This window comes from Helicoverpa zea, chromosome 20 (assembly GCF_022581195.2).
Source record: "Helicoverpa zea isolate HzStark_Cry1AcR chromosome 20, ilHelZeax1.1, whole genome shotgun sequence".
Taxonomy (NCBI): domain Eukaryota; kingdom Metazoa; phylum Arthropoda; class Insecta; order Lepidoptera; family Noctuidae; genus Helicoverpa; species Helicoverpa zea.
The window spans coordinates 10177809-10205687 of NC_061471.1; the positions used below are offsets into that span (position 1 = coordinate 10177809).

General features: G+C 35.2%; 2 protein-coding genes across 2 annotated transcripts in view; one reads left to right on the forward strand and one right to left on the reverse strand.

The window, feature by feature from the left end:
• The window catches only part of LOC124640135 (neurexin-1), a 177198-nt gene that overhangs the window by 911 nt on the left and 148408 nt on the right, over positions 1 to 27879 (forward strand). The window contains exons 2-3 of the mRNA XM_047177799.1: positions 19800 to 20191; positions 21324 to 21457. Of these exons, the coding sequence (XP_047033755.1) occupies positions 19862 to 20191; positions 21324 to 21457 (464 nt within the window). The 5' untranslated portion in view covers positions 19800 to 19861. The remainder of the gene's footprint in view (positions 1 to 19799; positions 20192 to 21323; positions 21458 to 27879) is intronic.
• LOC124640331 (prostaglandin reductase 1-like) lies at positions 13011 to 14170 on the reverse strand. Its single transcript, XM_047178046.1, has one exon. It carries the CDS (start codon positions 14168 to 14170, stop codon positions 13184 to 13186), a length of 987 nt encoding a protein of 328 aa, XP_047034002.1. The 3' UTR covers positions 13011 to 13183.

The window sequence follows — 27879 nt, forward strand, 5'->3', positions numbered from 1 at the left end:
AAACATAGGGATTAGGGATGACTAAACACTGAAATTGTAAGTTAGTATTTTTAAATGCGAGTCACCCTCTTTCACGTTTATCCAGTTGAAAAATATTAATGTACATATAAAGAAAGATTTATTTGATCAGCGTTAGTGAAGCTAATACGAGCGGTATCGCGCGAAACAGCTCGTATTAGTCTTCATTAATTTATTTCTCCAAATTAATTTTGATAGGTGCAAAGTAGAACCAAAGAACTCATGTATGTTTCGCAATCAAAATTATTAGAAAGTGCTATACTGGTAGCCTATAGTCTTCTATCACTAAATGAGCACTGAAATAAACATCAATTTATTTCAGTCGTTCATGAGATGAGCATGTTTGCTTAAGCAAACAAACAAACTTCAGCTTTATAACTATCTAACAGTTTGAACGACGTCCTTAATTGGTTGCCCTTACGTAAGCATTTTAATGTGTAGGGTGTCCAATTAATGTAGGAATCTGAAGGTTAGGACAATAAGATAGGTGGAAACTATTCTCTAGGGCTTAAACTTACTATGTTGGCGTAAAGGGTCAAATTATGAGGGTCTGTTGCCACACAAGGTTCTTAGCACCCGTTAGTGCTCTTGATATACTGTTACGATTTAACACTGAAATAGGCGGTTTTACTTATATCTCGCTTGTTTAATTTTAGGTCTGAACACGTCATTATAAATGGTAATTGAAGAAATTTTTACTAAAATTATAACCACAAAAGTAGCTCTGTCTGTCTAGGAATAAACTATGAGTAAGAAAAAGTTGCGAAAATACCTCGATTTTTTCTACATTGCATAGCATGGACTCTTAACAAGTCCAGAAAACCGTTGTTAGTACGTCTGTTACGCCTTTTCTACATAAAAACATTATCCCATGTAACTGCAGTGTACCAATACCCTCAGTAAAGTAAATAAGTAAGTCAGTAACGCGAGTGGCATGTTATTGCCCCCTTAATCCACACTAATCCCCCACCCCCTTAATAAAGCCATACAATGCTCTCATCCTTTCTACTTGCAACGGTTTTCCTTCGAAATTACGTTTTCTGGGAACAAAGCCTTTGAAGAAATTACACTAAAGGATTATGTGTCCAAGTTATTGGACTCATTACTGGCTAATCTGATTAGTCTGACTTTATAGGTAATCGGTCTGACACTGATATTTGGTGTCATGTCAAACAGGGCACTAGTTTTAGTAACGTTAGATAATGCGACCTTATTTATTCGGCAATTTTAATTGAAAGCAAGATTAACAGTATCCATTAAAACTTCTCGAAAAAAATACTCGGAATGACGTATTTGTAACCCACAAGATTTTATCCACGAAAACTACCCAAGACATTCATATGTCACTGTCAAATAAACGTCATTGGGAATGTCAATGACATTCGGCCGCCATGTTAAAAATGACCCCAAGAAGAGGTATTATTCCACCTGACCGTAAATTCGTTAAAAGGGTGACAAAATGTTATATACCTAGTACTAGTATAGTTAGCCTAGATAGACAGGAGGGCGCGAGTTATAGATAGAAAATTAATCGATCAGTCTGGAAGGCATCGGGTGTACGTTGTAAGGTACACCACAGACTAAATGCAACAGCCAGCGATGTGATTGGCATGTCATTAAACCTCTTTGGTCGTGTGGAAAACTGTGGTTTTAATTAATTACGGAGAAAATTGCATAATTTTCTTGGAACAAAAGTCTTTGTTATTTAAATAAGGGCGTAATAGATGATGGTAATAAATTACGTACTTGGTGTATTCAATGAAAACTGTTACACCAGGACACTATCTTTACGTAAATGTTATTGTTATGTTTGAAGAACTTTCATAACCATCGTTGTATTGTATTAAGCCCTTCTCTCTTTTGCACAAAGAAGACATGATCTTAGAACCCCATACTTGATTAATTTTTACTAAAAAAATTATCAATTTTTGGTCTGTTTTCTCGCAATTATCTGCTTCATAAACAGTTAATGATTGCTAGGACAAGAACCTATAAAGATTTTTTCTAGTAGAAACAAACTTCATATATCTTCATATGTACAGTAATCACCTTTGTACAAAACCTTACGATCTAAATTGATACAGCCGTCCTGAATCAGGTTTTTCAGCAATTAGCACACACAACTGCGAGTTAGTCCCGACACGACCTGTGGGCGGTAATTAATCACTAATCAACTAGAACCACTATTATCTTGTTAATTTCTTATTCTTCTCGTGTCAGAGGAACACGAGGTGTTTTTTTGGGAGTTTAGAAGCGTGGTATAAGTTAAGGTCGTGAATAAGAAGGATCTATTGCCCCATTATTTTAAGTTTTCTGTTCTTTTTTGTAAGCTGTTATGCTTAACATTAACAATTGTTTGACGATGACTACAAACTAACTCGGCTTCTTCTTTCAGCTACAAAAATATTACATTAGTTTTTTCGATCCGACGGCCAGAACAATTGCAGTGCATTGCAATAAGGCTCCGTCGCAAAATGTCCACTTCTCAAAATGTCCACTGGTCGCAAAGTGTCGTTTTCTCAGAGTCTTTCGCAAAATGTCCACTTCGCAAAATGTCTCTTTCGCAGAATGTCCACTTCGCAAATTGTCCACTTCGCAAAAACTCCCTTTCGCATATTGTCCCCTTTTTATTTCTGATTTTCTTTAATCAGAATTTATTTTAGCAATTTACTTTCACACATATCATGTTCGACGTGTGTTTATTTGTATCGATATAGGTAAGCAAAAAAAAAACATAGTACAAATCAGATTTATTTCTTTGCATAATCGCTTGATTTAAAGTAATTATATTACCAACATGATTGTTATTAACTAGAAAAAAAAATTGAACACACTTTAATTACCTACCAACCGTTAACTGTAAAAAAAAAACTTTTTTAATGTCAAATTATTTCGTTCTAATTGAACCTTATATTTTTTATCAAAATAAATGTCAACTTTTCTTCTATTGTGCTGCACATTTTTAAAAAGACTGTTCCTTATTCCTCTATCCCAGTATTTACTTTCCTTTTTCAACTTAAAGACAAATATATGCAGACTTGGTTTTCTTGGTATACGTCCTGTATTAACGCGTCGGTGACAGCCTTCCAAAGCATTCGTTGTTCGATGGCGTTGAAAAGCACAACTGAACAACTTGAATCATGATTAAAGTAAATCAGAAATAAAAAGGGGACAATATGCGAAAGGGACTTTTTGCGAAGTGGACATTTTGCGAAGTGGACATTCTGCGAAAGAGACATTTTGCGAAGTGGACATTTTGCGAAAGAGACATTCTGAGAAAACGACACTTTGCGACCAGTGGACATTTTGAGAAGTGGACATTTTGCGACGGAGCCATAAATTCAAGTCAATAAATTGTAGTCTTCAAAATTACGAGAAGTATGAATAGTTTAAGTTTTTTAATAAGCTGAATATTTTTTCCTAAACCTCATAGAGCATCTTATTTAGGCAGAGGAAAGTAGCGTGAAATCCCGTGTAATTTGAATTAAATTGACGCGGAGCCACGAGGCGCTGAACTCGGCCTGAAATAAACCTTCATAATACATTAACTGAGCCAGACAGTTACGTTGGAGATAGGCTTTATACAAGTGTCAAAAAGAAACAAAATCATGATGAAAAAAATAAGAATATTTTGATTCAAATAGCCTGAAAAATCAACATGTCTTAATCTTTTTGCTGCTTCTCACGTTGATGATGATGATGTCCTCCTAGCCAATTATCGGCTATGGCGGCTGTTCTCATATTGTAAGCAGATTTTTCAACTGCGCAGGATATATTATAGTGCCAGTGCTTCTCACGTTAGTTAACTTATGTATAGTAACTGTTTAATAGAGTCAATTAATAACGATTTTGAACTTAATTAAGCAGGTGTATATAAAGCTTCAAGGAAATTATCCCGTTTCCCGTAAAAGAAGTTTAAAATGGAAACTTATTCTAATGAGAATATAATCAATAATCATTTTCCTGACCCATTAAATTTTCCGAGAAACTGTTATGTTTGCCTGTACTTTTCGGAAAATAAGAAGACGCTATAGTAGTTATAATAATTCTAGGTCTAACAAAGACCTAATACTAATAAACCTCTTACATAACTCCGTCACCACATAAAAAATAAACAGGTACCACTAAAATCATTATTTTGATATACCGTTTTTCTAACCTTGGTAAAAGCTTTAACACTTACTTCGTAAACTTCCATTAAAAGTAGGTCTAGAATATGTCAGTAAATTACCTAGACTAGTCTAGGATTAGGTTAGGCTAAGAATTAGGTAAAACACCTACATCTTTTTTGTCGTATGTAGATTTTTAGGCTTCCGTACCCAAAGGGAAAATGGGACCCAATTACTGAGACTTCGCTGTCCGTCTGTCACCAGGCTAGTTACTGTGATACTTAGACAGTAGATATTTTTACACATGATGTTTGATTTTTGCCACTGAAACAACAAATACTGAGAATCAAAATAAATTAAATACATATTTTAGGGAGCATACAAAGTGATTTTTTGAGACGCACTTGGTTGGTTATATGGCCATCATCACCTGTCTGTTATAAGTGATCGTCCGTTCGCCGAACGATAAAACGTTCAATCTGAAATAACCCTCAGTCCAGAAGGCTTTTGTTTCGTAGTGAATTGAAATAGACAGGCAGAAGTGTTACAGATTGGTAGCAATCTGGCCTCGTCTGACGGATTTGAGATAACTTTATTTAGAAGTCTCTATCTATTTTTAACATCTCAATAGAAAGGAGGCTCTCAATTCAATGGTGTATAGGTATCTATGTATATATTTTGTATTATTTGGATATTGTGCCAAAATAAAAAATAAACATTTAATTGTAACTGACTGTCCTTCGCGCTTTTAAGTTGAAACTACTAAACCAATTTACCTTTTAGATAGTCTAGAACCTGAAAGTGGACAGAGGCTACTTTTTACCCAGTTGCGGGAGGTGGTTGTCCTGGGACGCGGATGAAACAGCAGGAAACAGCTAATTTATGTATAAACAAAAAAACATCCCCCTGGAATTGAACTCACCGCATGCCAATCGCTTAGACACGCGACAACGGCCATCTATCATCATTTGTAACAATTAAAGATATTAAAAGATTACCCATAGAGTTTGTTGTTTATGGGATAGGGACAAAGCTATCTAACTTTATTTTACTTTGTTTTAAATAACATGGTCATAGAGCCATGGAGTATGTAAGGATAATGAAATTGACGGTCGATAGAAGGAAAATAATTCTAATTTCTTTTCTACTATCCCGTTTACCTATAGCCTAGTAAAATTTTATTTTCTAGACTTCAAGTTATCGATGCACTAGTTTAAAGAAAGTGTACCTAATACACACACAAATGAAATATTTTAATGCATTTACGCTGTTAATTGTGATTTAAACATATGAAGTCATCAGCGGTCATAATGAAATTTATTCCATGCAATTCCAGAGCGTCGAGTAGTTCTGGTAGAGCAAAGATGATTCCCATCAATTAAACACAAACCTTTTACAAACTACTGCTTTTACCAAAACTTTTACTTAATAAAGTACACTCGAAGCATATACGATCATACTACTTAACTCAGTAGAAAGTCTTGCAGTTTTAATAGTCCCGTCGCTAGGTGTTTAAGTTTCATTCAAGCTACCCGTGCATAGCTCGCATGAATTCATTAGCGACAACTTAGAAACTAAGTCACATTTTACCTGTACTTAGTACTAACTTAGTGAACGTGTTACTTAAGTTAGTGATGACACGTTTTTGTTTTAGTTTTAGGTCGTCATCATAGATGATATAGTTTATATTGTTTAATGCGCTAATGTTAGGAATCACATTATATCAGTATTATATAGCAAATGTATTAAGGAATATAGCCTATTTCGGAAGGTGTGGTGTTGTTGAACATAGGTAAGGCAAAATCGCTAACTAGTCCAAATCATACTTTAAAATGTCCGATGCGTTTTTCATAAAGAAGAATAGATTTCATTTTTACAGCCTTTTTATTGTCTTTGAGCTCACGATGTTTTGGGCAAAAGTGACTCTAGCATGAACACTTTAGCAATGAAATACTTTTATCTTAATAGCAGTGAAAATGTACCTGTAACATTTTTATGCATTTAGAAAATGTTCGTCTTGCACACAAACTCTTGGGAACAATTTTTGCAATAACGCTTAACCTATATTTGCCATCTTCATTGTTCAAACATTGTCACACTCGATACAGTTTTTTTTCGTGTAGGATGTTACAGTGCCTTCAAAAAGGTCAGTCACAAGTACACCAAAGTTCTGTAATTCAACAATGTGGGAAGAATGTGGGAGTTAGTAATAAAAACTCAGTTTATTTAACATCAGAGCAATGTTTACAAGCTTTTGTTAAGTCACCGTGTCGACTTGTAACGTGGTTTGAGTTTACGCCTTCTTTTGTTTTTTAATGTCGTGGTTTGGAGGTTGAAATGTCTGTTTCTTTGGTAGGAGTCTAGCCCCCATACTCAGAGACATTTAATGGTTACTTAAGCTAATCCTTAGTGAAGGATTTCTTTGACAATCCGTCACTAAGGAGTGACTTAAGTAATCATTAAATGTAATAAATAATGCGGGGGTAGGACTTTAAATGATGTAGCTTCACTAGCATTGAGTGGTAATGAAGTTAGTGTTAGGAAAAATAAAATTATGTAGAATTGATATAGAATTCTTACTACTTTAGTAGAATTGGTATCGGACTTTTTAATTTCGTTATCCTAAAACCTTGCTCCATTTATAAAAAAAAGTTTCATCGCTACTAATATAATACTTCAAAATATGAGAGCAAGCGGTGAATAATTAAATTACGAGTAAAAAGACAATTAAGCTAAACAAAACAACAATTTCCAGTAGTTTCTTCTATTTACCTGACAACGTCCCAAAAGTACGTCATTTATATCCTAGACGAGCAAGGACAATTGACTAGTCAATCGCGCAGCCATCAATAAAGGTCGATCGATAGCAATAATATTAAACTTCATATCAAGATACGACCTTTGACCTTGGCTGCATCCATTATACAAATCGAAAAACACGAACAAACATAAACTATGTCTGTCTATCTGTCAAGTTTTTGGACTTTTCTTCAAAAAAAGGTAACCCTCATGTGATATTGTCGTGGTAAGAAGACATTTGTCTTATCTTCAGAATTAAAATGCATGTAAAATATTTTTTCGCTTTTTAATTCGAAAATGTTCCAGAAAGTGCTAAGGCTACTCTTGTTCGGATAGGACGTATCGTGTTAACTTTCTTTTTCGTGGAACTACTACACCTGAATAAAAAGTAGCCTATAGCCTTGTTCAAGAAAAGTGAGTTATCTAACACTGAACGATTTTTTGGAAACTGGACCAGTATAGTAGATATATAGGTCCTGAGACCAATTCGAAGAAATAAAAAAATCAGCAGAGTATACTTATTTGACAATTGTTTGCCGTAAGTCAATGAAAACAACCCTGAACACGGCTTTTATTTGTTACTAGCCGTTTTCCCGCGGTTTCACCCAACTCCCGTGGTAAAAACTGCCCGTACCGGGATAAAATAAAGCCTATATTACTCGTGGATAATGTAGCTTTCGAATGGTGAAAGAATATTTAAAATCGGTCCAGTAGTTTTTGAGCCTATTCATTACAACCAAACAAACAAAGAAACAAAGTTTTCCTCTTTATAATTTTAGTATAGACTACCAATCAAAAACAAATGAAGCTTCTACTACATGCATAGTGAACTTTCCACTCCATAATGACTTTGAAAACTTCAATTAAAATGCTAAAATAATCTAGACCTAGAAACATAAATACTTAAAGCTTTAATTTGTGTAGCAGTTCATCAGCTCAACGCCCTTGACCCGAAGGTCGCGGCGTGCGCTTTCATTGGTCAACCCAAGGGCACTGTAGTATGTGTTCTTACTACAACTATAGTATCACGGAGTAAGGAAAGGATGAACGGAGATGTGATAATGCAAGTAGGTCTGGCGCCTTCTAGGTCAAAAACGTACGGTGGGCATGGCCAGAACGATTAGTTACGAGTGAACTCACGAGACGTTTGGGTTTTTGAGACATCTGACAATGATTTTTGGTATTACAAAAAATGGTTGTCGTCCAAAGAAGACGTGTTAGGGCGAAAAGAGTGACGTTCCTCGACCCCAGCATTTTGGCGCGCTACTTTCTTAGCGATTTTCTGTTACGGCACCTCCACTAGTCATTTTGTTCTCCATGGTCCTTACTACAACTATACTATATTTTATTACAATAGAGTGACGTGGCTGGGGTCGCATTAAGTTTGAACAATAAATAACGTTGGTGATCGGAACGTGAAATTAGAGTGCATTTGTTGAAGCCAGCTTTAATAAAGACGTTAGGTCGTGTAGGACACCTTTAATAGTCCTTGGGTTGCTGCAGTTTTCATGGGCAGTGGTCATTCTCTATATTTGAAGCTTTGATTAGAAAACTGATTGATCGAATGTTTGTAGTTCTGTTATGAATAGGTGCTGATGGCTGGATCTTTAAAAAAGCCTTCCAAGGCTGTAAGAAATGAGCGTTCTTTCGACTTCTCTGGTATTGCCCGTATACAGAAACGCCGTGCTCCACTCAATTTAAAAAGATTGCTCAAACATCATATTACATTTACGTAAACTACGCCAATTTTTTTATTTTAATTAGAACTTAAAGTTAATTACATTTAATTTCGAAGTATCTCAATATACATCCTTTTTTCAATAACTCTTTCCTTTTTAAAAGAATACCTTCCTCAATATAAACATAATAACTAACCCAGGTATTCCTTACCAAAGAGTGTAGAGTCTACAATATTTCCCGTTTATAACTGGCCTGAGAGAGTAAGCATCTGTTTTGCAACTCCTGATACTAAGGCAACATTAACTTGTTCGGTATTCGAGAATAACCAGAAGGTCGTTATTTGGTGCTGTTCTACAGATTTAGGGCTTGTTTCACTGACACTGGTATGTATTGGTGCTGTCTACTAAATTAATTTTATTAATTCAACGTAATAAGTTTTAATGTTTTCATGATATGGTAGGTAAGATTAACGGGTAGAAAGACTTGAATTAGGTACTGGGAATTATTACGTGTATTAGGATGAAATCTAAAAATCTGCAAAGATTTGCGACTAGGAAACCATGGCATGTCATTGAATAAGCCACCCTAACATGATCAATCTCATTCATTGTTGTGTATTATCTTGATAACCTTTTATAGAAGATAAGCATACCTCAAATTAATTTAAGTATTTATTACCCAATTACAGCCAGTTTCTTCATCAAAAGTTAAAGCCAAAGTAAAAGTCAAAGTAATGTCTAAAGTAAAAGTAACGGTCAAATTCAATTTTTCTATTAGTTTTGCTGTCACTTTAGCCTTGAAAAAACGAATTTGACCGTAACTTTTACTTAAGACATTACTTTAACTTTAACTTTTGATGAAGAAACTGGCCGTAAGTAGGTAAATCAAGTAACTATAACTGCAACTTACGACCTTACTTCACATTACCCAATTTCCATTACAAAACTGCTACCCACTTAGTATTCTTTGACGATCATCATAAATTTATCTCCGGAACTCGGCACCGGCAACAGTTTAGGCATTATCCCGTGAATTCCGCAGCAGCCGCGGAATTCGCGGAATTCGCCGGAATCCGCGATCGTGGCGCGGCTGCAATTGTGCATTGGAAACGGAATTCGCAATAATGTCTATCGTAGTTGTAAGTTGTGCTTATGTGTTGGCTGGTATTTGTATTTAGCACCAATAGCGCTCAGTTTTAATGTCGATTTAAGGGAATGCTTTATTGATTTCAAGATGGGCGAAAGAATTCAGTAAATAAATCGCAAAGGAGAGATGTACTATGTATTTATTTAAGAGCACTTCTAGCCACTATACCTACTATTATTTCGTCTAATGCTGCTATAAATTCTAATAAAAAAATACTTTCATTCGCCCAGTTGTCTTGCCAGAAGAAAGTCGCATCTGAAACTATTTCAGTTTTTATCATGAGGGAGAAATAGTTAACCGCAGCGTGTAGCATCATTTCTACACATTTATTATCAAAAAATATTCAAGAATTCTTTCACCTCTTTTTACAACTGTAAGTTTCAAGTTACCCAGCAAAATTCTAGTTCTCTGGTTACAAAATAAATAGCGTAAAGGTACGAGTCCAATTAACCTTGTTACGACTTATAATAACGTTTTCAGTCTTCGGGCGTATCGTGTCTAGAACAGAATTTGTATTCATAGTGGAGCTCCTGGCCTAGGATGGGGCGAATTAGTGAGCTCTCCGACTATTTGCTGGGTATTTTTTATTCTGTGTGCTTTTGTTGATTGTTGAATGTTGATCGAATGGTGTTGTGGATTTGTGTGTGTGTTTTACATATGTTTGGTGTTTATGTCCACGTTTTTGTTATGTTAGAACTAGTTTCAGTAGAAAAAATAGCTATGCTTGATAAATTGGCTATCTGGCATGGATATATATTTTCAAATCGGCCGAATAATTACGGGATTACCGCGCGTACAATAAACAATTTCTTCAGCTTGTTAGTGTGGATATGTATAAAACATTTTTACGTTGCACTTATTTTATGATATGGAACCAAATACAAACGAACACTGTATTGTGTCGAAAGCTTATTTATTTTAAAAGAAAATCTGTATTTAAGCTTATCTTTAAAGTAGTTTTTTACGAAAAATAAGGCTAACAAATTAAACTACTTCCTACACAAGTAAAGTACAACGTCCCAAGTCACTTAGGACCTCTAAAATCTGTTACAAAAAGGACGCGTCTCACTATTCTGCAACACAGTTGGTCCCGAGAGCAGAGAGCGGTCTTATCGCGGTCCAAATTGTGCCTCATTATGTCCCACCGTGTGTGGAAAGCCTTATATTTTTGTTATTAGACGGTAGATATTATTTAGGATTACCGTGTAATGAATGCGAATGTGGCCTTGTTTTATCTGTTAGTGGGGATGATGTATAGGAAAGATTAAATATCATGAAGGAATGTTTTTTTTTTTGTTAAGAAATTAGCGGCTTTCCCGCCCTGTGTACAGAATATGTATAAATAACTAAATCATGAAACCCGTATCAAATTTCATGCAGTGCTCTTTATGTGAAAGAATGATAATCCAGACTTGATGATTTGATGTCAAGTTATTTATTTTTAAGTCTGTAACATTTATCGATCTGTCTTTTGTCAGACGGAATAAGCATCAATCACCTTACATAAATTACTTGGATTTAATGAGGTACTATATTGTAGCCTACCTTCAATCCAAAACTCAACCAGGGGCCCGATTCTCCTAATTTTACTGAAGCGCCATTGGATTGACGTTCGACTCGATTCGACTGAGATCCAATCCCGACTCGATTACGATTGAAGCGTATGTGGCATTCCGCTATTTTTTCTTTGAAATAAACGTTTTTATCCTTTTCTGTCATTCAATAATGAATAATTTTGTCTGCAAATGATTTACGATTGCAAAATGCTTGTACAGCAAACTACCGTATAGACCAAAATCATCAAAATAGCAGACCAATCGCATACCAATCAAATGTCAATCGAATACGATTGGTCTTTTATTAGTAGCAGAATGCCCGATATGGTTAAAACTGCTATTGCGATCATGTTGCGATTCGATTTCTATTCGATTTTGACATTATTAACTTAGGAGAATCGGGCCCCAGACTGCTTTATAAGTTTATCGTTAAATAATTGTTTGACCTTGCGTCAATAATTTCTTACTTTCGAGTCATTATAGCTGGCATACTGGGACGAAAAGTTACATTAACAAGGGCACATAAATCACGCATGGTCATAGACCATAGAGATACGATCTAGACGGAATAATGGTCGTTTGCCATAAAATAGGGGGTCCCGCGGTCGTTATGTCTTGATAGCACTGAATAATTCGCTTGTTTGGACGTTTGCTTAGTTTTCTAGTAATAACTTTTGAATATTTTAGGTATTTTGGGAGTGGATGATGTTTGTTTGTTATTTTGTTAGGTTGGTGAATGAATGTTGATATGAAGAGGTAGGGAAATAGAGACGAGTCCTAAGTATTCTGGAATATTTTAGAAAAAGAATTTGCTTTATTTATCACTAGCTGGTGCCCGCGACTTCGTCTGCGCAGGTTTAGTATTTCGAACAATATGTTTACAAATTGTAGCCTATGTGTTATTCTGATGTATAAGCTATATTATTGTAAAGTTTCATTAAAATCCATTCAGTAGTTTTTGCGTGAAAGAGTAACAAACATCCATACATCCATACATACAAACTTTCGCGTTTATAATATTAGTAGGATGGCTTACTTTTAGAACAATTTCAGTTTTGCTTTTAATTTGGTTAGGAAACGTCATAGGCTTTTTTGCTATTGTAGCGTTATATAGTAGATATATTGTCTGATTGTAAGTGTTCACTACTGAATCGAAATTAATGTTATTCGTCGCAGAGACTTTTTGCCTCATAAACTACCTCAATATAAGTAAAGTGTGAGAGATTTCAGTAATCCAATAAATAATACATTGGCTTACTGTAGTGTATTCACTTCTTTAATATGGTTTACTTACGCTTTACAATTGACGTTATTCTGACTTGTTACATATTTTTAAATAAAAATGTAAAGCAACGGACGCAAACAAAGGAAAATAAACTTTAATAAAATACGTTTATAACAGAAAATCCATTTTGTGATTCTCGCTAAAAGGATTGTAGTGAAATAAAACCAGCTAGAGAAATGAATTTTCATTTTTTTTCGCCTCCAGTATCATTTCTGTTAACATTCATGATCAAAAGAACTTTGATAATTTTATATTAAACTAAAATGTTAGTAAATAATGAATAATACGATTAATTATTATATTAATACTTTGCCCCATATTATCTGACGACACAGAAAGGGCAAAATAAAACTATAAATTAAATTCAAAGGGCTCTTTAATGATCCATAATTATATAGGTGTAGGTTATTACGAATGTTATGAAATAATAAATAATATTACAAATATAAATCATTAAAACCAACATTTTCAAGAATAAACACGCGTCAGCAAAGTGTATTCCCCTTCATCTACTAATGCTGCTTTTTGTTCGCCATTAATTCCAAATTAAACTTTCCATATTCTGAACTTAATTGTAAGCGACATAAGATTCAAACTTTAACAACGACCTTCCCCATATTGTCCCCTCGCAGCATGCCGATGAACGCATGTGGGAGCTCTCCGAAGCCGTTCACGACCGTCTCCTTCACTTTAATGGAACCGATATCGACCCAATCCTTCAGCTGCTGTATAGCAGCTTTCTGCTCCGGCCAGCTCCATTGCGTGAAGCTGAACGATTGCACCTTCACGGTGGGCGGTATTGCAGGCACTTTCTGCTGCGTCGGGTTCCCATACGTACTTATAGACCCACAGACGGCCACACGACCGTTCCTCTTCATGCACTGTAAGACACCTTCAGTTAAATCACCACCGACATTGTCGAAGTAGCAATCGACGCCAGTCGCCACTGCTTGTATAACTCCCTTAACATCCTTCACTTCTTTATAGTTGAAAGCGTGATCGAATCCCAAATCCTGAGTTAAGTACTTCACTTTTTCATGCGAGCCCGCAAACCCGATGACGATGCAACCTTTTAACTTCGCTATCTGTCCCGCCACCATGCCGACTGCTCCCGCCGCGCTCGACACACACACTACGTCCCCGGGCCTCGGCTTGCATATTTCTAAAAGGCCGAGGTAGGCCGTCATGCCAGGCATTCCTAAAGTACCCAGCGCCAGAGACAGGGGCAAGTCCCCAATTTGTGGGTCGTACGGCTTAATGCCAAATATGTCGTCGGGTTCGCCGGTGAGGACTGCGTAGTCACGCCAGCCGGAATGTGAAACTACGTTCATGTTAACCGGGTATTCGGGGTTCTTGCTCTCTATAACTTTGCCCACTTGAAAGCCGAATTGATCGTAAGGTGCAATCCACCTATTCGCAAACGACCGCAAGTAAGGATCAGTACTAATGAACTCTGTTTTAACTAGAAACTGTCCATCTTTTAGTTTCGTAAAGTTCTCATGCCTTACTTCGAAGTCTCCTGGGTGTGGAAGAAAGTTTTCGAATTGATTCTTTACGACGTATTTATTTATTTTCATTTTTTGTTAAGCTTTTTTATTATTTGCATGAAATATTTTCTTGATTTATTGGCTTGAAAACACTTTTGAAGTAATGATTATAATTACATTTGAGTAGATATGAAAAGTTTAATTTGAAAAAGAAACGCTTGATGTCCGACCACTGACAGCGCAGAGAGCGCACTGACAACTGCCAGCTGTCAGCCGTCACTCCGCTTGAAATGACAGCGCGTTTCGTTAATGCATTGGAAGAGTTCACTAAGTAGCTTTTAATATTAAAAGTAGCACATGAGTGCTTTTGTAAACTTAATATGGTTGGATCGATGAGTAGCGCTTTTTATACATACATGTAATGTTTTTAAGAAAACATTTCGCGCACACTACTGAGTAAATTTATAAACACCATAACAATGCCAATAACATAATATGCAAAAACATCCAAAACAAAGGAAAACCCCGCAATCTTTCAATCATCCTTCGTCAGTTTTCCCCATACTCGTCAAACAAGCAAACTTGTGTCTACAACGTAATTTGAAAAGGTAGCAAGTGTATCAAACTACGTAGTGACTTGGGCCCTTGTCGAATGAAGGGTGTTTAAGGGCTGGACCAGCCGGGAGAATTACTTCCAACCCGATGGTTTTGATATGCTTACTCTGTATAGACATATCTATGAGTATGTATGTATAGTTCTATAACCAGGTGGTGGCAAAGATAAGTTTCCAAGGGTTTTGTACGAAGTGTTGATGTTTGGTAGCGTAGAATTGCCTTTTGCAAGAAGGCTGGTTTAAAAAGAATATTGAGATTATTTTTTTTATGTAATGTTCTTTTAACCAGTAGCCCATGTATTATAATTTCTATAATAACTTCACCATAGAAGCTTTGTTCATGAACTTTCATCGACGAATTGGCCATATGGTAAGCTGCATTTGTTAAACTAATCATCTGTAATTTACTGACTGTTATTTAGATAAGTTGACAAACACAAGACCGTAATTCATCTCTGGAAGTTTTACGAGCGCTTGCACATAAAACTAACCACACAAACTGCGCTTAAACATAATCTTAATAAGGATATAATCTTAGAAGGGAACTTGTTAACTTTAAATACAGCGTAATACTTCGAAAAATACTTGCATAATGTTATTATTTAAGGTACAAATAGCTTGTGTCAAAGTGTTGGCATCATACTCGTAAACTTTTTATGATGAAAATAACATGTTTTACGTAGACAATGTATCTTTTTGTTTTTACTTGGTTTAGGTATATGGCATAGATAGTGCATATTCTCCATCTATATTTTTTTTGGAATGGTCAGTTGGTCGGCTGATTTCAAAAGGCAGGTAATTATTTCAGATTTTATAGTTCCAAGGTCTTTTTCAAAAGCAAAATCATTTAGCTTACATATTTCACTTCCTACTTAAATATACCCAAAAAAAAATACACGTTCTAACCGACCCACGGCCCCAACAGTATTATAAGGCACTGTGACATGAATCATTATACATACTTATGATATTGAGGGATAAAAAGCGGTCCTTTAGGGGACCGCGTCATACCCAACTTGTGAGGTCATCTATATCTCTTGATATTGATCCGAGGGACGAGATATGCCTGGACAGAAATTGTAAACTATCTGGAGGTGCCTTAAGGGAATGAAAATGCTGGTAATAGATACTTGACAAATTATTTTGCTAATAGAATTATGTTGTTATAGCTGTGTTTCCCCTGCGTCTCGGCGGAACGACTTTCTGCATACTACCTACTAATTAAGTATATTTCTGGGTTAGAAGTACATATACCTACTAATTTTTTCGGATAAATTTATCCGGTTTTGGAACTGCTAAGTAATGACAAAAAACAGGAAAAAATAACAAAATTCGTAACTCTATACTTTCAAGTTTATATGATAAGTTTGATTTCAAAAATCATACTTAATCCAAAATAATGTTCAGATCTAGGATTTTAAGAAAAGGGTCCAGAGTCAAGACCCTTTACTGGGAAAGCTAAACAAATTCACAGACATGTACAGTTTGTACATACACACTTGATAATACTTTTTAAAAATTTTATTCTAGTTTGTAGATTTTTAGTCATAAAGAGTAATTTAAAGTTTGTAAATATACAGCCTTACTTATAAACGTGAATTAATATATTTAATTATAAATGCTGTCATTGAACATCCTTGGCAGTCGTTACGGGTAGTCAGAAGCCAGTAAGTCTGACACCAGTCTAACCAAGGGGTATCGGGTTGCCCGGGATACTGGGTTGAGGAGGTCAGATAGGCAGTCGCTTCTTGTAAAGCACTGGTACTCAGCTGAATCCGGTTAGACTGGAAGCCGACCCCAACATGATTGGGAAAAGGCTCGGAGGATGACTTATAAACGTGAATTAAATAATAAGTAATTCTTAAGGGGTGTTTAAGAAAATTCTTACTTATAAACGTTGCTTAAGCACGTCTTAACTAACATTTAATCACTAATTAAGGTTTTAAGTAGTGATTAGTTAAAATGTTACTAAGAAGGTGATTAGAGATTGTTATAAGTAAGGGGGTTAGTATGTAAATTTCAACCAAAACGAGTTTCACAAAAAAAAATTGTCCTTAACTTTTCCACAAAAATACAGTAAAACAGTCTACAAAGCATATATCCTTCACAAAAGGCAATTCTTCGCAATCTTAGCAAGATTCCTCTCCACACACACACATACACACACGTATAAAACATTTGATTTATCCATGTGTGTGTGAGACGTTTACAGCGCCACTTGGCGGGAGTTCGGTTGACTCTGTGAAGGGTGCTTGTCAACTAGTTTAGAGAAAAAATGCTCAAGATACTAGACGTTTGTAAGATTCTTAGGGGTTGTTTTAGAGAAGGTATATTGTAGGTTTAACATTGAATATGTTGGTTTTTGTATCAGTTGTTTGATCATGATAATTTGATATTGATTTATTTAAGCTTTTAGTGATAAAATAAACAAGGAAAGTGCTTTTTGTTAGTCAACGTTCTTCTTAATAATATTTTTCATAAAAATCTCTCATTCATTTGCGCACAAGGCTACCGTATTCGCAATTACCCAAACAATTAATTAAAACTTCTACAAAGAAAACTCGAGGGAAGAAATTAAAAAAGCAAGCTCAACAAATCGGGAAGTTTCGCACGAGAGCACGTCAAATCAGTCGTCGGGCGGGAAAATCGTCTTTTGCCGAAAAAAATCCGGTAAAAACCGGCTGCAACCGGTAAAATCCGGGGTCGGTGCCAACTTTCCGCTCCGGAGGGATGACTGGGCGCTTCCCGCTCGGAATGACCCATTCACTCTAGAACTTTTGGATAAGGCATAAATTAATTGCGTTTTTTGGCTTTTAAAGGCAGTTTGTTACCAGTTGAGTTAGGTTACTTTTTAGTTGGTAATGAGATTTTTCTTTCGTCATGGCCAAACGAAGACTACTACTACTGTTGTAATTATTATAAATGAAGTGCACTCAATTGATCTCACACAATTACAATAAAACAGTTCTCATACACGATGTTACATAAAGTATCTCGTTTCATCTTTAACAAACAAAACAAACTATTTTCCCATTCTTACATTTAAGTTATCAAAACAAACTGTAAGTGACTCGTAAGCTCATTATTTAGCCATCAAGTTGCCTCCTCCATTCTTTCCAACATCACATTTCCCGTTTTCCGTCGGCCTACTTTCTTGAACATCTGCAGCTCTTTTGTAAAACCAAGTGCCTTTTACCTGCAAGATAGTGTATCTTACAGTCATATTTATTTTCTAGTATACTGTGCTTATGTTGCGTTGTTGTAAAGAGCATTTTCTATTCTGTGGTATCTTCGCGGCAACGGTGACATGTTGACACTTTATCGTGAGATTTGAATTTAGATGCTGGTAGTTTGAATATGGAAGAGTTTTTATTCGATTAGGTGAGAACCAAACAGTTTATTGTTGCAGTAGATTTGGCCCATAGAGGACAAGTAGACGGCAAGTTACGGGACTTACGTAGTTAAATGATTTTTATTTAATTATTGCTTTAATTCTGCGTCATGTCACAATGTATGCCTTTAGTAAAATCGCTTTGGAAAATTGGTCCTATAGTTCCACAGATTGCAACTTTTCCTCTTTACAAATTAATGGTAAAACATCTTCTACTATCATACCCATGTAACTATACTCCAATTAAAATGGCTATAAAAACAGCCATAACGTACTATGTTAATAAAGTCCTATCATACGTTAGTTAGGGGTCCAGCTTATCCCCTAGAGGCAGCTAGGGGTAGGTTATGAGGACCCTTCCTATCCCATGGGGCTCATAAAGGTGGCTAAGGGATGATGCCACGGGGATGTTTCCATAACCATCCCTTTTTGTGGATCGTACGTCATAGGATGAAGAGACCTGTAGCTATAGTTAGGAGAGAAATGAGTATTGAATGTGTTGTGAAATATTATTTTATAACTTGTTTATTTGAGGCCCTTTAAAGTACAGTAGAGTTTCTTGGTGTATTGTTGCCGATTTATGTAAAGGCTGTACTCAAGAAATTCATTCTACACCTACTTTTTTCTTTTTCACTATACTGACAGTACCTTACAGCAGTTTCACATGCGTACCATTACAAATGCTACGCCTACCCGAAAAAAAAAACTAGCGTATAGCCTTCCTAGAGAAATGTCTATCTATCTAACACTCAAATATTTGAAATTGGTCTTTTAAGTACGAGTAATCAGCGTGTTCTAGCAAACAAATAAACAAACTGTTCAGCTTCATGCCTGATCTTATCATAAATACATGTAGTGTGTGTAGTGTTATAAACTCTAAAGAAAAACATTTTTCTATACTTGAAAGAAATAGGCTAATGATTCGTCCTCCATGTTTTCTAGGTTTTATACCTATTACTGAATATCGACATTACTTATCTATTTCGCCTTGAAATAAAAACTACAATAAAAAGCTCTTGCCCTTCAGACGAGCGTCATTAGTCGCTAATCGTTGTACACATCATTAATCATTGTTATATCAATATTATTTATTGCTAATACACGCACTTATGATGGTAATGTAGGTATGTTTGGGAGTATGTTTTTGGATTGTAAATATTGGTGAGACTATAGTTCGGCCATTCAGAGAATGCGTTCCTGACACGTCGCGATTGAACTGACGACGTAACTTTGCAATGGCGTTGCAGTTACGATAAAAATATTTTTGCTGGTTGTTTACCGTTTTAACAATTGAGGAGCATTAAAACAACATTATTATATCAATAATCAATGAATGTAGTTACGTCGTCAGTTCAATCGCGACGTGTCAGGAACGCATTCTCTGAATGGCCGAACTATAAAATACTTACATATTAAAACTTGGGACAACGTCATTATAATCATAAATAGAACTAGTTATTCTTCGCGGTTCCACCCGCGTGCCGAGTGAACTAAATCAAGCATCTAGTCAAAAGAAGGTTCAGTAGCCATGTCGTGAAAGCACAATAAACAGAAATGCTGACAGACAAAGTTACTTACAATATTTAAACTAGGAACTTAACATAAAAATTGTTTCTATTAAGATTATTAAAGTGATCTTTTCACAATAAATATCTATGTATAAAGAAGGTACATGTGTGTTACAGAAAATAACAGACCATTTCTCTTGTTACAGCCACAAGAAATGAAACGCAGAAGGAGTCTGACCTCAGGCGTCGCGTGACGTGTTAACCAGCCATGCCTTCAGACGTCTCCACGATGCGCTACATACTATTCTGCCTCCTGTCTCTGTCCTTCAACAGAAACTTCGCCTTCGTGCTCGACAAACAAAACCCTTACTCGCAATTCCGTAAATGGAACGCAGGATTGAATGGAACACTCGAATTGGAGTTCAAAACTGACCAGCCAAACGGTCTATTGTTGTATACGGATGACGGTGGGACTTACGACTTTTTTGAACTGAAGCTGGTTAATGGAGCGTTGAGACTGAGGTATAACTTGGGGGGAGGGGCGCAGATCATCACTGTGGGCAGCAACCTCAATGACGGACATTGGCATAAAGTGCAGGTGAGTGCCTGTTATGACCTATTTTTTCTTTTTTTTATGTAGGTACTCACGTACTTTGTATGTTGAAGGTAAATAGATAGTTTTGAATATTTAGTAAAATTCAAAACATAATAAATCATACGTATCTTTAACATTGTATATCGGCATTGAAACATATCATATTTCAGTAATTGAAAGACGTCACTGTTCACCAAAATATTTTGAATGAGATATCGAGAACATGCAATGTCGTTTATATCCGTTTTTTTCAAGTATTTGGACCATTATCTATTATTCCTGCCATACCAATATTGTCGCCTAAGTACTACATTATTATATAAATAGATCATGGTCCCAAACAAAAGACATTTTACATACATCAGAAAGGCCACGAAGATTACTCCGGAACAAAAGCATAAACACATCAGTATACTAATGACGTCACTATAATCCCTACAGATACACCAATGTATATTAATTATAGTTCTAAAACCGTGTACTCACTTTGACACGATCATCGATCATCTATTCTATTTGCGTACGTACCTATATGGTATTTGTGTACGCGGCTTTATATAGTTGAACCTTCTTGATAAGTGAAACTTTGTAGTTTTGTTAATGATAGCAAGTATTGAGTACGACCTTTAGTAGAATATTTGTGAAGATTTTCCTAGAAATAAGGTGCTTACTTACAATGCCTATTTCGGTTTCAAGGCTGGTTAGCCATATAAATGTGGTAAATCAATTTAGGTGCTGAAAAATATAGTTCAAAAAACATATTGAATACTTCTTCACTTGTGTGTATAACGAAAAGTGATATGAATTTTCACGTATTCTTTTCAATTTTAAAGAATTTTCAGACTGATACATTTGGCCCCAACAGTTATGCAGTCTAGACCTTTTCCTGAGTGTCAGTGTTTTATATGGAGAGTCTGGCTATCTACATAAAACATATCTGTATATTATATAAAAACAATGTTTAAAGACTGAAGATGAAAGATACAGTACTTTGTTGCGCCACTTCCTCCCAGCAAAAACATGAGTTAAATTCGTTTTGGGCCGTTTGTTTATAAAGACGTTCAAAATAGGTTGTTTTCAGCCTGTTTGAGTTGAGTTTGAATTTGCCCATCAGCATTGCTTCTATTTCCACCAGGTTGCACGTCGAGATGAGCATACGTCTCTCACAGTGGACGGCAGCACGCAGAGCAAAACGTCTCGGGGCAAAGAGTTTATCTTTGGCAAGTTCAACTCAAACTCCGATGTGTTCGTCGGAGGAATACCACCATCGTAAGTTTAGTTTTTTTTATTATGTGAATATGGAACTATCCGGAAATGTCATTGTGTTTGACAGCAAAGAGGATGGAAGGACCAGTTTAGACTTGTAGGTTGGTCCTATATGGTCTGAAAGATTTGTTTATGGATTTTTGTGGTATTTATTTCAAAAGTAATTAGAGAGCTTTTCAAAACAAATGCCTATGGTAACAAAAAGTACAAAATGCACATATCATCGTGTCAGATAATCTAGATAACAATAGGTGCTTAATCAGCAGAAATTAAATTATTGTTTCGGCGTACTGTAAAGCGATGAACTACAATTTATCATGGCTAATTAATTGCTGCCTATGATTTCAAAACGTAATTGTATTGTTAGTTGCCAATTCATTTGGTTGCGAACACTCATTTATTTAGTGTTGCGTGTTGCTGAAGTACTGAGTGATAAAGGTGTTTCTAGTTGAAGTTGGTATTACAAAACTTTTGGCTGACAAATTGTGCAGTTGACAAATTGTGCAGACCTCAAGTTTAACAATTTCTTGATTACTTGGAGAGAGTTGGTTGCAACAAAAAAGGATTGATGTATATCATGTTAAGAATAACAGCGCTTTCACCCTAGCGAAGTTTACCCGCGACAACGCAGTTCGTGCGGACGGTGTCGTGCGTATCTGAGGGCACGGCAGTGCCCCAGCCAAGACTCGAGCAAAGCGGACACGGCCGTACCATCTTTTCTCGAAGCGTTTCGCGGCTATTTCAGCCCCCTGTATCTTCCATGTGAACAAAGCTAGGAGTTTAGGTTTTCGATGACCAAGAGTAAGTATTAGAACAAGCTCAGTCTCAAAATTACAAGACATTTGAATAAATAGTTTACCAGTTATGAGCGATCAAAGTTACACCATTTTGTCACTGACTCACTGACCGATCATCAAAAGTGTAAGGTACTTCTAGCAAACTTAGAACCTTCAAATTTGGCACCAAGGTAGGTTATTAGCTACATATAAAGGGAAAATTATAAAAACCTTAAAACTTAATAAAAAAATAGGAAACAAATTTATATTTGCGGTTTTTCAAGAACATTGTGTATGAATTTTGACTGCATTGATAACTTTGTTATTTATTTATGTACAAAATGTTACTATTTGTTTTATTGTTACGCAGTGGTATATTGTTATTATGTATTAAATATACAACATATGAATAAAAAAGCTAGGTTTAAATGAAATGAATAATGATAAAATCTTTCATATTAATGCAGTGCGATAAACACTGCATGCTCGCTCGATAGATGGCGTTGTCCTGGTCTAAATCGCGCTATGGTTTCGTTACATAGCTTAGTATAAGTAGTACTTAAAAAAAAAAACAAATAATTTCATGTCATAGCGTCATCTACCTCTGAAATAAATCTCTTTTATATTCTAAAAGATATTCGATTAAAAAATTCGACAATTTCGAAATTTTTTAAGTTAAAAAAAAATATTGTTTACGTGCTACTTTAGGTGTACATATTAAGTTTGTTATATATTTAGTTAGTTGCATGTAAGTTAATTTAATTTGTTATATACTTAGAGAAGAAAAAGACCTACAAAAAATAAATTAGATCCCACCAAAAACATTAAATGTAAAAAAAAGCCAATCCTCTACGCAATTCCTCCACCGTAAAAAGTTTTGAGATCGCATAGAAGCCAAGTCCTGTTCTACTTTATTTGTAATAATAAATTAATATTTTGTGACTATATCAATAGTTTTGTTCACATTACAATAATACTGTCTTGGCCATGAGCACAAGTTAAAAGTCGCTCCTTGTAATAATGTGTAAATACCATTGAATTGATAAATTCTATATGGACATGATTTTACGATTGGACTGATTATGGACTGATTGGAATTTGAGATCACCATGGACTAAACATGCGCCATAGTACATGTGCAGTTCATTGATGTTGGATGATACTGACTGTCGGTCATTTAGTAACAATTGAATAAACTAAAAGTATTTAATTCAGTGATATTAAACTTCATGTTTGATTTTCACCTCTCCAAGATATGCTGTATTATATTTGTAGTTTATTGTGCTCATGGCTAAGTCAATATTATTGTAATGTGAACGAAACTATTGATATAGTCACAAAATATTGATTTATTATTACAAATAAAGTAGAACAGGACTTGGCTTCTATGCGATCTCAAAACTTTTTACGGTGGAGGAATTGCATAGAGGATTGGCCTTTTTTTACATTTAATGTTTTTGGTGGGATAAAAAATACAAGAAACAATTGACAACTACCTTGTATGTGATGACACCTGAAATCGTGCGACCGATTTTTTGCCGCTCGGAATATGTCGCGCGTACGAAAGCAGTGTTAAGAATACTGATGACCTTTTTCCAATCCACTTATGCCACCACAGTATAAATAACAGTTCATACAGTCAAACCGCAAAACTACCAATTTACTAACTGCAACATATTGAAACTAATTACTCTACCCTGCTTAAAATCATACTAATATTATAATTGGGACACAGACAGTTATACCTGCAGTGTAAGGTCGCATACAGAGTAAGCGCTTATAAGTTTCCAGCTTCTTCCAGCTTTCTTTCTGTATAACTTTTTATCTGTTACATTTTGATGTCATCAGTACTGAATAGATTAAAATGATTTAATTTTAATTGTCTTGTCATTCATTTCAATTGAAAAAAATCTCGGGTCACCTTTTACCCGGTTGCGAAAAACACTTACCCCAATACGCGAATGAATCACGGGGCACATTAATGACATTTCAGTTTACATCAAAAGAGACATTTTAATCACTTTGAGTTAAACAGTTCAATCTTCACCGATGGTTCGGTCGGCGATGAATTGAGAGATAACACGCGTTTTACTTGATTGAAATGAGTTCTGTTTGTAAAGTATGCTTTTGTGGTTAAGTTACTTGATTATTTTAATTATTTCAATTTATTTTGAATTGGGTATATTTTAGGTGTTTCTCTACGTGATCGAATCCGAAACGAGGAGATCCGTAGACGAATCAAAGTCACCGATATAGCCCACCGGATTAGCAAGTTGAAGTGGCAATGGGCAGGCCATATTGCTCGCAGAGCAGATGGCAGATGGGGCCGAAAAGTGCTGGAGTGGAGACCACGGACTAGCAAGCGCAGCGTAGGACGTCCACCAACGAGGTGGACAGATGACCTTATAAAGGTCGCCGTCGACGCTGGATGCAGGTCGCTTCCAACAGGTATCTGTGGAGATCAAAGGGGGAGGCCTATGTTCAGCAGTGGACGTCCTATGGCTGAGACGATGATGATGATGATGATATTTTAGGTTTTGATTTTTATACTAAAATGTGAAAGTAACTCTTTCTGTTTGCCACACGTTTACGTTACGTTTTATTGGATCGATTTAAATAAAATTTAGTACATAGACACTCTAGTAAGCTACTTTTTATCCTCGTGGGTGAAGTAGTTTCACAATAGCTATAGTCTGTTTTTTAATCTCGTAGACTAAATTGACACTTGCAAAATGTCAAACTTTCTAATAATTTTGCTAGCTCTGTGGTGCAGTGTTGTACTTACGATACCGGTTCATTGAATCGTAACTTTTTATCTATAATAGACGAATTTAATATTCATTCAAAGTTTTATATTTAAAATTCACGTACGTACACATGGCTGTACGACGTGCTACAAACTGCCAGGGATATCTGACCACGCAAAGCCATGCGTAATCATCAAGGATAAGCCCATTATTTCAGGATGACTTATTGTAAAAAGTTACGATTCAACGAACCGGTATCGTAAGTACAACACTGCACCACAGAGCTAGCAAAATTATTAGAAAGTTTGACATTTTGCAAGTGTCAATTTAGTCTACGAGATTAAAAAACAGACTATAGTATAGACGATACCTCATGTGAAGCGTTATAATGACCAATTAAATTAAAAGACAGCACATTTGAACATCACAAAAAAGCAAACACACACTTATTCTTGCCGCTTAAAATATATCACAAGTTACTAATCAAAAAAGCAGCATTCGGAAAAACTATTACGACAATCGATTCTCTCACAACTCGCCCAGATTTACCAATCGAACTCGTATTTTTCTGATACCATCTCTTCTATTAAACAAGCTCACGTACGCAAATTTAAACCCTGGGATTTACGCGTTAAAGTCGACATTCGAATGCAAATTTTAGAAATGTGTCCCCATTGAAATTGGAACTTTAAATTTTATGTGTTAAGGTTTTTATTGGAACGTACGTAAATACTTTAGAACGAAATGCATCGGGGTTGTAGGGTTAATTGGTGTGTCGAAAACCGTTAGTATATTCCGATTCATAGAGCAATGTCTGTCGAATCATTGAAAATTTATTCTCGAGTAAATTTCTAACTAGTGCACTTTACTCAGAAAGCTTCACTTTAAAATTCAAGCAATTTGAACGACATAGTTTTACGTTTACCTATGAATTTCTGTTTCAGTTAACATCAGTTATAAGCATGTGTAAAAGTTTGCTGTGAATTGAAAACTTCAATAGTAAAATTGTAAATATTAAAAAAAAAATACCGACGAATAGAATATGGCATTTTATTCCTCTAGAATTTTATTTAAATAAACTTTAAATCGCTACTTCTGCGTAACTGTAAATATGAAATGAGTATCGTATTACGTACAGCTTTGAAAACATTTTCATACAACCTTCCATTTCTTTAATTATAACTTTTCATGAGGAACTGATCTAGAAGACTTTTGTTTGGAGATAAAAAGTACGTTTATACTTTATTTTATACAAAGAAAGAACAGCTCTTTACAATTCTCTTTGTGTTCTTAAATATTAAATTAATTAAAGAATAATAGGCAGAGATAATATTGTAGAATATTTTATGACTTATTGTAATCTACATTGTTTACGAATAAGATAAGTTTTTTTTATTAAACGTTAGAAAAAAGGTCCTCCCATAGGAACTATTTCGCACATTCTGATAAAAAGTAGCCAAGAGTTTTCCCCGATAAATGAGCTATCTAGAACAGAAAAAAAAAACTGAATCAGTCCAGTAATGGCTGAGATAAGCACAAACATACTCTTACTTTTTACAATGCTATTAGTCTAGTATAAAATTAAGAAAACAATTTACACTCTTCTTATAATAGATTTTATAGATTTTCCCTACATGTCTTAAAATCCTAGTTTTCACCGCTAACGATCCAAGGTAAAGCATCAGGTGTTTTACAGCGCCTGTAATTGAAAACAAACGCCTCGCCGAGTGGTCCTTAGTTAGCAGATTAAATGCATCCTACTGGCATAATCCTTTACTACCCACGTTTATGACGAACACTTAAACGTTAAGTATAGGGAAACGCGTTAAAATTATAATTGGTTCGTCGTAAAATTTATTTTGCAAGGAATACTTAGATTCCTTATGTGTATGTACAAATTTTAGTCTACATTATGTTGTAGAATCCAACGTTTTTTATTTTTCTACAGTTTTTTAACGTTTTTATCTTAGTATCAAGCTCTCATATTTATCAGTCAAATTCTAACTCAAAAACAGAAGCTAAACTAAAGTTAAGTAAAGATATCATAGTAGGTGCTCATATCTCATTCTATTGCTAAAAGCTTTTACTCACTAATTCGTAATTTTATACATCAATTTCAAAGGCCGCTAATAATTTTCAAAATAAGCCATCCTCTGCCTAGCCTTTTCTCACACTATATACGGGTCCACTTTCAGTCTTAACCAAGAAGCGACTGCCTATCTGACCCCAAAATAAATATTGTTCAATAAATGAAAAAACGAACATCAATTTCTTTTTAGATTGTAAGTCAGGACACCTGCGTATTACAATAGTTATATTTTATTAGTATTCGTTCCGTCTAGCCTTTTGTTAGGCCTTTGTAAAGGACCTATGAATTAGGCTCAGGAACGTGGCTCGACTATAGATAAGGGTCACGGCTTTTGTGTTCTACTGAAATGTTTTTGTTAGGTTTTATTGGAATTGGTATTATTTTTCGATTACTATAGGTAATGATATATTTTTTTAGGTATAGTTATCATCCAACTTATAAAATGGAAGACATAAATAAAAGATTTTGAGAACGAATTGGGAACCTACTCCTATTTTGAAGTCAGAAAAACCATAAAAAATTACCTGACATTTATATTGTTCCATTTGAAAATCTTAAAAGCAAACACATCAATTAGATTAATGATATTCAAATTACCACATTTTATTAATTGAAAGACTCCTAGGAGTAATAACACTCACACTAATTATCTTGACTTTAGTCTATAAAATATTCAAAACTAGCAATCTAAAATTCATTAAGAGCAAATGAAGAACTTCTAGTCATTATTTCATTGGATTAGCATTTGTTTCTTTCGTCTGGAGATTTGATAAAATAGAAAATAAATAAGTATAATTTATTTTTCAGAATACA

What these genes read in the sequence shown, in the direction of transcription:
- LOC124640331 (XM_047178046.1), bottom strand. Translation starts at nt 14,170, where the DNA reads ATGAAAATAAATAAATACGTCGTAAAGAATCAATTCGAAAACTTTCTT.